General features: G+C 33.0%; 1 protein-coding gene across 2 annotated transcripts in view; it reads left to right on the top strand.

The window, feature by feature from the left end:
* LOC141735524 (transcription factor RFX3-like) overlaps positions 1–11,762 on the top strand; it is a 231,237-nt gene extending 219,475 nt beyond the window's left edge. Inside the window, exons 15-17 of one of the 2 annotated variants that reach the window (XM_074568461.1) lie at positions 338–491; positions 3,756–3,798; positions 4,560–11,762. In XM_074568461.1, the coding sequence (XP_074424562.1) occupies positions 338–491; positions 3,756–3,798; positions 4,560–4,801 (439 nt within the window). In that variant the 3' untranslated portion in view covers positions 4,802–11,762. The remainder of the gene's footprint in view (positions 1–337; positions 492–3,755; positions 3,799–4,559) is intronic. The other variant, XM_074568462.1, reaches the window with a different exon arrangement.
* Positions 11,763–12,075: the final 313 nt, after the last annotated feature.

Here is a 12,075-nt window from a genome sequence, read left to right as displayed (position 1 = left end):
AAATTTTAACAAAAAACTTCCTTCCACTAAGGTCAGTTTTTATGTGCGCTCACATATTGGTAATTGTGCATATAGCAAAACAAAACCCTTCCTGTCTTTTTGAAAATTTAGTTTCTAGTTGTGTAATATCGTCTCCAACCATACTTTCAGGAAAAAGGGAGAGGCAAATAATTGTCTTTCCCAGACATTTTTTTCTGAAGACACCATAAATCAGCTGTTTGTTGATAGCATTACTTTAAAAAAATATTATTCCTGAAGTGCATATTCCATATGAATAAATTATTAAAGAATTGTGATATTTATTTCATAAATTTTTTTTTCCCCCATATTTAAATAGCTCAATGGTGATTCGAGATTTAACCTTACGCAGTGCTGCTAGCTTTGGCTCTTTTCATCTGATCCGCTTGCTTTATGATGAGTACATGTTTTACTTAGTAGAACATCGTGTTGCTCAGGCAACAGGAGAGACACCTATCGCAGTTATGGGAGAGGTAAGATAATATGCAAGACAATAGATTGGTGAATTTAGTGATTAATTTGGATATGCATCTACAATTTTTTTTTAACATTCACATGGAGCTATGGGATATTTTGTAATATAACTATTGCAGATTTAGTTGCAAATACATTAGCATCTTCAAAGTTGGGTTATATACCTTAATCCATGTTTCCTTGGCTGATTGTTTTTCAGAGTACTAAAACCACAATGACTTCTAATGCTTTGAGCTTGCTTCAAAAAAAAAAAAAAAAAAAAAGAAGGCAGATCAACCTACTAGGTAGAAACCTACTTTTTTGAGTTCTGTAAAACTAAATAGTTTATATGAAAATAATAAAGAAACAGAATAATAGGAAATTTGCTTTCAGGGATCTGTTTACACATATTTACACATACTTAAAATTCCAATACAAATATTTACACAAATGAGTAGTCCCATTGACTTCAGAAGGGTGGCTCAAATGCAGAAGTTTGTTTTGCTTCAGTTGTACTGTTCACGCGTATTGGTTGTATGTGGCAAGGCTTGGGGGGGGGGGCACGGCACTGCAGGGTCAGGGCTGCAGGGGTGACCTCTGTGAGAAGAGGTAAGGGACTTCCCTGTGCCAGACAGAACCAGTTCTAGCCGGCTTGGCAATGGATCCACGCAGGCCAAAGCTGAGCCAGTCAGCAAAGTTTTGGTTGCTTCTGTGAAAACATATTTAAGAAGGGGCAGAAAACACCAGACAGGCGCAGGAGGAGGGAATAAGAGAGAGTGAGAAACAGCAGAGGGAACACCAAGATCAGAGCAGTAGGAGATGCTCCATGATGGAGCAGATATTCCTGGCAGCCTGTGGAGAACCTCCGGAGCAGAGGGGTATATCCAAAGGAACCGAAGCCTGTGGAGAACCCACAACAGACCAGAGGAAAAGTGCGAGAAGGAAGGAGGGGTAGAGAAAAACTGCTATGTACTGACCACAAGCCCCCCTGCACTCACTGAAGGGATTGAGTGTCACTTGCGACAATAACACAGGGGAAAGAGAGGTGCTTGGAGTGAAGTTGAGCCTGGGAAAAGGGGAAGAAAGATGTTTTCCTTAAGTGTTTAAGTGCTTTGTTCTTTTTTGCTTTTGCTTCCCACTACTCAAATCAGTAATTAAATATTTATTTTAATTGGCAATAAGTTAAATTAAATTCCCCAAGTCAAGTCTGTTTTGCCCATGACAGTAATTGGTAAGTGATCTCCCTGTCTTTATCTTCATACATGAGCTTTCTCACTCCAGTTCTTCCTATTTTCTCCCCCAACCCTCTGGACAGGGGGTGGGGAAGGCTGGATGCGTGCTTGGCTGTTAACTAGGGCCAACCAACAACAACATGCATGGAGTGAAAGTAGCACAGAAGTACTTGCAGGATTGGGACGTGGCATATTTTCATGCCTGTATTTCAATGTATTTTGTTTAAAATAAACAGAGCAAAAGTCTCACTTCAGAACCACTGTGTCTTATGAGTCCATGGTATTTGCAAACTGAAGTTTACCTCAGACCTCTTATTTTCAGTATCTCACCTAACCATTAATTTTGTGTAAGTTGCTTAAGAATTCACATTATCTTAGGAGTTATTGTCAAGAAATTGTACTTTTAATGTGCTAAAAAAATGGATAGATGTGGACATACAATAGATGGTTCACCAGACTGAAGCTTAATGTTTCTATACTTGACAATAATTATATCATGGTTTATCCTACTGATAAGTTGTAAGTTACCTTGCATGATTTGATATATCATTCTTCCCTCAGGATATATTAAATAGTATCATTAAATATTATGAAAAAAAATGTACTTTTTCATAGAGATGGGGAGTCTTGGCTTAACTTGTAGTTTCATTGATATGACATGCTTTAGAAAAAATAAATGAGTGTTTCCATTTAGATATTTGATTAAACTCTGCCGTTACATTTATAGAAAAGTATTGCCAAAGTGTAGCATTGGTATGTTCTTGTTTTCTTGACAGACATTGTATATGTTAAATGTAATGTTTTTGGTGTACTGTGGGACTTCCTATAATGTTTTGGTAAACTTAAGATGGATATGATCTTTGAAAGAAAATATCTAATCTAAATCTTTTAGAGGTGAGAAGGGATGTAAATATTCATTAAATGCATGGCTGCTTGTGTTTCTCTGCATTTACTGACTGTGGTTGAAATAAAACAGGAAAGACTAAGGCTAGTTTGACAAACACTGGAAGCCAGTATAAACTGGCTTGTGTATAAGCTTTGCAGCTGAGAAAAACACTCTGTCTCCTCTGCTCCCATCCCCTTAGCTTTGGGCACTGATGTTGGCACAATACTCAGGCAGTCCTGTGGTTAACTGGATCAGAGAATTCATCCTGTGCAAAATAACCCTGTTAAAATTGTGGGGTTTTTTTTCTTGGGTCAGTTCTGTCCTGTGGTTCTTTGCACGGCCATGTGAACACTTAGGTTGAAAGGATGGGTATAGGGAGGTGAGGAGGGAGTATGTGAGGGAACCTGGAGGGATATGGTTGCTGCTGCTTATGCTGGTTTAGTGTTCACTGAAGTTTTATCTTTCTGTATTTCTGAAGAGGACTGAATCAGGTATGGTTAGAAATATATTTATCTAAATATTTTACTCCTTTCATTTGAGATTCACTCACCAAATTATGCTCTGTTGCTTCTCATTTAAGAGAAGGGTAGATGAAGGAGGAAGAAAGGTTGCATTTTTACTTGTGAGCAACTTTTCACATTGTTTTTATATAAGTAAACTAGTTAGCAGAATACACTGTAATAACCATAAATCCTATTTTCAGTGGTGCCATTTATTTACCTTACATATAGTTTTGCTACATTATAACTGCCTTTAGTGACACATCTTCTCAGGGGAACTTTTAAAAGAGCTTTTGGTTAAAATATTGCAGTTTAAAAATGGTCACAGGTCATATTTTTCCAGCTTTCTACAGCAGAAATATCTCACTCAAAGCAACAAAGGCCTTGACATGTCACCATAAAAAAAGCAAAAACATATGCTTAAGTTTATATTCCATTTTTTTAATTGCTGAGGATTTTTTATTTTAATGTTAATTTTCTTAATATGAACACATATATGATGGAATGGAAAAATGAACTGGTATACTATGGACATGACTGCAGTCACATGCATGCACTTTCATACTAGCCACAAGCCATTGGAGCATAGTACTGGCATCATCATAGATAATCTAAGGTCATGTTTGTGCAGGACTGCGTCCACACTTTTTATTGTTTGTTTTGCAGTTTGGCAATTTAAATGCTATATCCCCTGGAAATATGGATAAAGGTAAGCAGTCAAATCTCTCAAATATATAATTTTATATAGAACTAATGTGTTTCTTGGAGCAAAACAAGTCCTTATTTTTTGTTAAAATATAGTAAAGTGGAATCTAAAGCTGTATCATAATTTCAATTACGTGTATATTACTATCATATGGGTACAATATGCTATACATGATATATAGTAAATAATAATTACTAGAATACTCTAGGTTCCTAATAGGAAAATCTTTTTTTAAATATTTATTATTTACATGAAAAAATTCAAAATTTCACCCAGAATTTAGCTGTATATCCTGGTTGGAGTTGAAGGGGATGGACTGGTGGAAAAAGGAAGATATGAGCATGTACATATATCTACATTTGTAGTGAATGATGGGTTTGATAAGGGAAGATGATGAAATTCAGTCCAAGCACTTGCCAAATAACTTGCTAATTGTTACTGAAGGACATAGTAAGAAATGAGTTTGTCCTCTTTGTAGATTGAGGGCTTAGTTTGTTCTCCATTCTTACACTGGTTGTATGATTTAGAGCAAGCCAATCTCTCTTCATTTCAGTTTCCTTATCAGTAAAATGAGATAACATTAGAGAGAGCTCATTACCCTATTTATCTGTAGTATTGACTTTTCCCAATAAAATGTTGAGCTTTCACTTTCTACTTTGTCAGGTTGCTACACTTTCCTGTGTTTTCATATTTCATGTTATTTGCAAAATAAAGGCCCTTGTATTTAGATTATTTTTTTCCTCGGTTGTTTTTTTTTTGTGCAGATGAGGGCAGCGAAGTTGAAAGCGAAATAGAAGAAGAGCTGGATGAAAATGGAGAGCCACAAGCCAAGAGGGAGAAAACCGAACTAAACCAGGCATTTCAGGTGGGCTGCATGCAGCAGCCAGCGCTTGAGAGTGGAGTAGAGCAGAGCCTCCTGAACCCACTTCATAATGAGCACATTGTTACAAATACTCAGACTATCAGACAATGCAGTGCTACTGGAAATACATATACTGCAGTCTAATATTGAAGCACTCCCCCAACTACATTAGCCCTGTTGATGCTGGACTTGGAGGGGAGGGAGAATAGGTCTGAAAGTTGACTTATCAAATTTTAGCTGTGCTGAACATTACCTTTTACTAAAGTCATGAAATTAAATGGGTGTATGCATTTTGCTAGATGTTTAAAAAAATTTGTAAGCAAAAATCATTTTACATTGGTTACTCGATATTATGAGTTTTCCTAGTTTCAAGTGTCAAGGAAAATTTTTGCTAAGCTTTTAATGTTAATGCTTTTGTCCTCTTAAAATTAAAATAACTTATTTTTTTCATAGTTTAAAATATTTTAATGTTAATTATTTGTCATAATGATTTCATATACATAGGTTTTTAATTAGATGCGCTTCTGTGAAATATTAAAAGAAATACTGGAGGCATACCCATTTGACAGCAGATGCATCAAATTTGTTATAAAAGGTGCTTTTCATTGAACAGAACTAGAAGACACTATTTTGATGAAATTGTGAGCATTAAGGGGGTATTTTTATCATAATGTTGGAGGGGTGGGAAGATCTACTGTTTTCTTTCTGTAAGGAAGAAGTGTTTTTGCTGCATTTACAAATGCAGAATGAGTGATAGAATTGTAACAATGTGGTAATGTGTACACTGTAGTCATACCTAGTTCTCTGATCACCATTTAAACAATACAAGCTTCCTTTAAAATCAACAGCTCCAGATTTTATTTGCATGCCAATTCCTGTGGCTTTGTAGACTACTGATTCTATATTTGAGACCACTGCACAGATGTTTTTGTTTGTTGCATGGTACTGTAGTTGATAGAAAATGATCCAGAAAAGAAGTTACTTGTTTTTTTTAAGCGTACATGCTACTTATGCTGAACTGGACATACAGGAAAACATTCCTTTTGGATGTCTTTCTTCTATTCCAGGTCTTTTCCTACTACTAGTTCAATCTGCTGCTTTCATAAATCATAATTTAGAGAATGTAAGGAATGTAGCAACCTGCATCATTTTCTTCTCAAAATATATTTCCTGATTATTAAAGTGAATTTAAGTTTTTACAAAAATTTAATAAGGTCGTGTAACCGGCACACCTCACTTGTACTTATTTCCAATTACATTGAATTTGAATAGGTGTCTAGATGGACCATTGCCATTTAAGAATGTACATCAGGGATCATTGTACCTCGGCTATTACATGGTGCCTTAAACAGAACTGAAGCTAAGATTTAGTATTTTTTGTTAATCTTAACTCTTAAAATTTATTCAGCATGGTGTGCCTGTCACTTTCAAATTTCCTAAGCATTAAGGGCAGGTTACGTAGTCTTCAAAGAAATAAAAAGGGGGGTTTATTACAAAGTGATTTTAATATCCCTCTTAAAATTGATAATAAAACTATTTTTTCCTGTTTCTAGCTGAATTTCACTTTATTACAGATAAAATTTGCTTGGGAACTTGAAAAGGAAAACTAGCTTTAATACCAACTTCAAATACTGTTAACAAAGTAAATGGACCCTAGTCATAAGCATGGTTTTATATTTTTAAACCCTTGTCAGATTTTAATTTTGAAAAGTCAGACTAAATAAATGAGCAGGTACATAATGCAGCACGTATTTTCAATTTGTATATGTGGTAGGGTGTCAGCCTGATGCTATGTTTTAATGATTACATCTTATAGTGATAGCTTATACAGTCCATATTAATTGACATTAAACATCTCCGATTTTTTCCTGATTATTTTAAACATTTTCATTATTTTTAAAGCAGACGCATGGATTCGCTAAGCTAAAATAATGAAAATAAATAAATAAATAAAAACAAAAAAGTGAAGGAGGGAATAAAAAAAAATCAATTGTGTAGAAAGGACTGTATAAAAAATTTAGTCTCATTTTATCTAGTGTGACTGTTGATATTTATTTTTTTTAAAGTCATATATACCAAATGGGTGAACATCATGTGACACGAACAGTGTATTTTTAGCAAAGAAATTTGTTACATATGCTCCAAGAATGGTTACGGATTAATTAAGATGTCCTAACATTTTATGGGGTACAAAATTATTTGTAAATTGCTTAACAGAATTTGGAGGCCAACCCATCCTGCTCCATTCTATGTAGGCACAATTCCTACTGATGTCAGTAGATGGTTTTTTGTCTCAGCAAAAAGTGCAAATGAGGTTTATGTTAATTTATCTCAAAATTCACCTATGCACTGAATCCTCATAGATTTTGTTCTCCCAAATATCACTGCATCCTGTTTTTTCCCCTTAGAAATCAGCACCCTTCACCAAAACTCCTGAGAACTAACCTATGATAAATACTTAACCCCTTTTATTTTGCATTATAAGGTTTTTAACAAGTAAAATAAAATGAAATATTCAGCATTTTTCATTTTTAACTTAGGGTGTTCTATGCTGTACTGATGGTCTGTATTGCCTGGTTTCAAATTTTGTGTTGACAAACCTGAAATGTTTGTTTATCATTGTCCTTTATTGGTAGAATGTTAGATTTGTTGTTGCTGAGAGAAAAGTATGGTTGTAACACGTAAATCTTGATTGCTAAGATGATGTGGGACCTGAATATCTTTTGATTGATGCTTTGAACAGTTGATTACTGTTCATGTAGCACAAAAAGAAAACAAAATATACGCATACAGAGATAGAATGTATATCATGGATTCTAATAGCAGTTATCAAAACAAATTGGAACTATCCCCGATTCAGATAACTGAATGGAGTTTATATTTCTATGCTTATCAACTAATTATTCTCTCAATTTTTTAAGTAACGTTTTCCCCACTTTAACAAATATTTTAAAAAATTAAGTTGCTGTAAGCTGCTGTGTATACTTACAGGTTTGAGATTTTTTTTTGTGCTTTGCTTTTAAATTTACTGCAATTTTGATCAAATGTACACATATGAAACAATTTACACACTTTTGATATTTGTTAATAGATGGGTATTGTTAATAATTTGAGAACAGAAATATGGATACCTCAGTCCAAATTATGTAGTGTGTAGCATGTGGCTGAATTGCCACTCTGAAGCCTGCTTAACTCTAAAGAGCTGTAGCAAGCATCCACTGGCTAGACATTATAAGATAAGGGCTCATATGATTTGTGGATTTTACACAATCTTGATGTGAAATTAAAAATAATTACTTTAGAGACACTTCCCCTATTAACACAAATAACTTAGCGAACACTGTGGTGGAATGGGTATTGTTGAATTTTTCAAAACATGGCCCAATTTTCACGAGTTCTATATTTAGGAAAGGCTGTTAATACATTTTTGTATGTCTCATTTCTCATTGTAAATCAGTTTTAAAAAAAAAAAAAAAAAGCCCTCTTTTCAGTTATCTATTTCTGCGTTTTATTATTGTACTGTAGCATGCTTTGTGCACCTTTTTTTTTACTGTTCCATTAAAAAGTTTGGAGAATATTTTTTTAAATTGTTTACTTACAAAATGATTATGTACAGCATTTCTGCCTTTAGTTCACAAACATGCAAAATGATGTGCTGGTGTACTGTCACTGAGGAATGTATAGATCTATAAAACATTTTAATTTAAACTGAAGCATTTTTAAATGTCTAAAACACTGCTTCTGTTCAAAATATTTTCCACGGGGGAAGACCTGACCTGATATATTTGTGGTTCTAACCAAATTATATCAGCATTGTTTAGAAAAACATTTTTATTAGAGCTACATTGCAATCTAACTTATAGAGTGGTTTTACAAAATAAAATAACCTTTTCTAGTCATGAAAAAAATTGGTAAAAAAATAACTTTTTTAATAATGTAAATATTTTTGGTACTTCATGTGACAGTGATTTCAGAATTTAAAACATTAATTTGAGAGATCGGTATAAGTTTCTCAAAATTGCATCCTTGTCTCTGTAGAACAGTAAAATTATCATGTCTGTGGTTTAAAAACAGGTCAATGAAGGGTATTCTAGTATCTTTGCTACTTCATTGATAAAAAGAAAAAAAAAATCAGGAATAGAGGCATAAATACAAAATACTTCAGTTTAGCCTTAGAAAATTAATTTAATGTAATGCCTTGCATTAACCCTTTGAGCATTGTAAGGATACGCTTTTTAGGTAATTTAATTAGACCACTGAAGATATTCTATATATTTAAGAAACTAATTGTCTTGTAGAAATTTTGTTTTTTGAATTTTTAAATTAAATACTTGCATACTAGACTGAAATGATTTCATTACAGAAGGCTCAATAGATTTAGGCTAAATTATTCACTGCCATCAACATGTGCTGTCTGGTGCAAAACTACTTCTGCTATTTTATTTTTATAATTGCATAAATATCCAGAGAAATCAAATATTTGACTCTACAGACATAAATTGTTTAAGATGCCTTTAAGAGATGGAGGTATAGAAAAAAAAAATATTTGTACTATTTTGAAAGTCTCTTTAGGGTAATATTAAAATACACTAATACTGTAAATGAAAACCTTAAATAAAACCAAACCCACTTAGTTAACAAGATAATGAATTTCACAGAACCCTTGGTACGTTTGCAATCAAATTTTCTGCAGTTTGTCTGATAAATAGACAAAAAGGACACTGTTGTATTCATATTACTTTTAACATTCAGTCACTGTGATATAAACTAATGGAAAGACAGAGATACTAGATTCAGCTTCCTCTACAGGGATGCAGTTTAGATAACTTATTGAATGTCAAAATTTAGAAAGAGGAAAAAAACCAAACACCTAAAAATTGCATCTGCTTTATGCTGTGTTGAAAAAGTCCTTTGTTCTTACAAGTAGCACTTACCAGAACAAGAGAAGACATTCAGAAGCAAGTAGAGCTGTTGAAAGTTATAGATAGAAATACCACCTTACTGAGCTTTTCTACTGGTTCCTTGCAGTAGCAATCAGCAACACCAGGTGCAGATGTATTTATTTGAATCTAGCTGAGTGAAAGAAAAAGTTTCATTACGTTGTTTAGTGGAATTACATCAATAGTATAGTGCAAGTAAGTTATAAAGGTTTTTAGTCAGTTCATGCAAATTCATGCATAATTAAAATGCAATACTCAAAGGATTTTAATTTAACAAGTTTATTCATAATTTACTGTAAATGCCAGTTTGCATGCCTTGAACGTTGCTGCTAGTGATTTTCTATGCCAGCAGACCTGAGTTTAATTTACTCGTTTTACTTAAGAAATAGTAAAAGCCACTTACAAAGTGACTGAAAAGGGTTTTTTTGAGGCAAATATGCCTTAGTTTGACCATTTAAACTCTCTTGGTTTATTCTGATTTTTTTCTTTTAAAAAAAAGAAACCCAGCAATTAAAATGTTGGGATTGGAAGCCCTGAGTAATTAAACATTTAGTAAAAATTGTTCTTGTAAATTGATCATTAAGGCTGAAATTCATAGTAGAGAAGAAAGTCCATAACGAGACTATGAGCATCAAAATGACCCTCACTTATATCTGAATTGGGGAAATCCTCTTATGTTCTTAAGTTCTTCCTTGATTGTGGAGCAAATGTCTTGCGAGAATTTTCAACACTGGGTGAACTCTACTCTAAAATAATAAATATTTTAAAAGAATTAAGACTGTGGGGGGACAACCTCATCTTGATTGGTGTTTACCAGGGACCTAATCCAGTATCTTTTGACTCGCTGATATCAACAATAGTTGTTTTTTTTTTCTTTTAGTTTGGTTTTTTTTGCACAAAGAATACTAAAGGGTTCCCAAATACATTGTTAAAGTGATTGTTTTGTATTGAAGCATTAAATATCATATTAAAGTAATCCAATAAAGCAATTTAAAATGTCATAAAAATATAATTTTGTACCAAAGCAAGTTTCTCATCTTCACTGGAAATTTGGATTTACAGTAATAACTAATGAGGCTATTGAATAAACTTTGAGTGCCTTTCAAACACTTGGGAAATTTTGCCTCAGGTGGTAATTAGGTTAATTCTAGAACTTTCCAATCAGTAATTCTGTCATCACTCAGGGCTTTCTTACCTTCTAGGAAACTTACTTGGTTCCATTTATTTTCTACTGTATTTTTTTAAAGTGCCATCATTTAAATTTCACTTAGTAAGTGGCAGATTACAATATTCAGTCCCACAGGTGCAGAAATGTAATAACACTAGGAGAAATTGAACTTTTGTTTTCCTATTTACTGCATAAATTATGTAAATTAAGAAATCAACGTTTTTGTAGACTGTACATGTGACATAATGTAATGTTGTTTTTCAGTTTTTGAATTAGTTGAACACACTTTTTAATTATTTAAGGAAAACATCTTTACAGAATAATTTGATAGGGTTTTTTGTATAATGTATTTGATTTTGTAAATATGTATTTCCTGATGTGATATTTTTTTTTTTGGTGAGAAATGCTAAATCTTTTAGTATCTCATGTCCTCTCAAAATTGGAAGGAGCTAAATAATAGTTTGTGGGCAATTTGTATTGTGTACTGTACAATAACTAGGAAACTTTTATAATTATAAAAATATATATTAACTTTTAGTGTGTTGTTTAAAAATAATGACTGGAACATACTAAAGACAGTAGGATTTTTCTGAATATTTCAGACATGAACTCAGGCTAGTTTTCTTGTGTTTTTCAAAACAAAATTGTGTATTGTCTTCTGAAATAAATAAATTTGTTTTCCTGTTACAAACATTTGACATTTGAATTGTTTTGGGGTTTATATAATTAATTATTTTAAATTGTAATACTATTGATTTTAAAAGAAAAATTATTTCAACTTATGCCTTTTAAATAAGACATTTAATATTTATGTAGCAGTATTAGGAGTAAAAAACTAACACCGAGTGTTTCTCAGACTGCAAGAGAGATTATTATTTGAGGTGTCAACTTGATTAAATAGCTGTTCATGCTTCAAATAACTGCAGAATATAATATGTTAATTTAAATATCAAGAATAATTTTCCATTCTAAATTTAGCTAGCTAAAATAGGGTTGTTAGGAGCAAGACGACTTTGGCATCTGGACTCCATTGCTGTTAATGTATGACCACCAAAGCCTACTACTGCAAGTTTTGCTTTAGTAAAATTATGAAAATATTTGCAGCATTAACTTATTTCAGCGTACTTAATATGAAAACAAAGAATAAAGTCTCTATCGTATCAAGCCATGTTTCTCATGGATCTCTAATGTGTGTTCCTGACAGTGTGTTTTACATCTAAAAATGCAGAATGCTATTTTAATTGGGGAAGACCCACCAAGTAACAGAATGCTAGAACATTAAAGTGAGCTTAGAACACCTCAAGCTCATA

The sequence above is a fragment of the Larus michahellis genome, chromosome W (assembly GCF_964199755.1).
Source record: "Larus michahellis chromosome W, bLarMic1.1, whole genome shotgun sequence".
Lineage (NCBI taxonomy): Eukaryota > Metazoa > Chordata > Aves > Charadriiformes > Laridae > Larus > Larus michahellis.
This window is presented reverse-complemented; position numbering and strand designations above follow the sequence as displayed.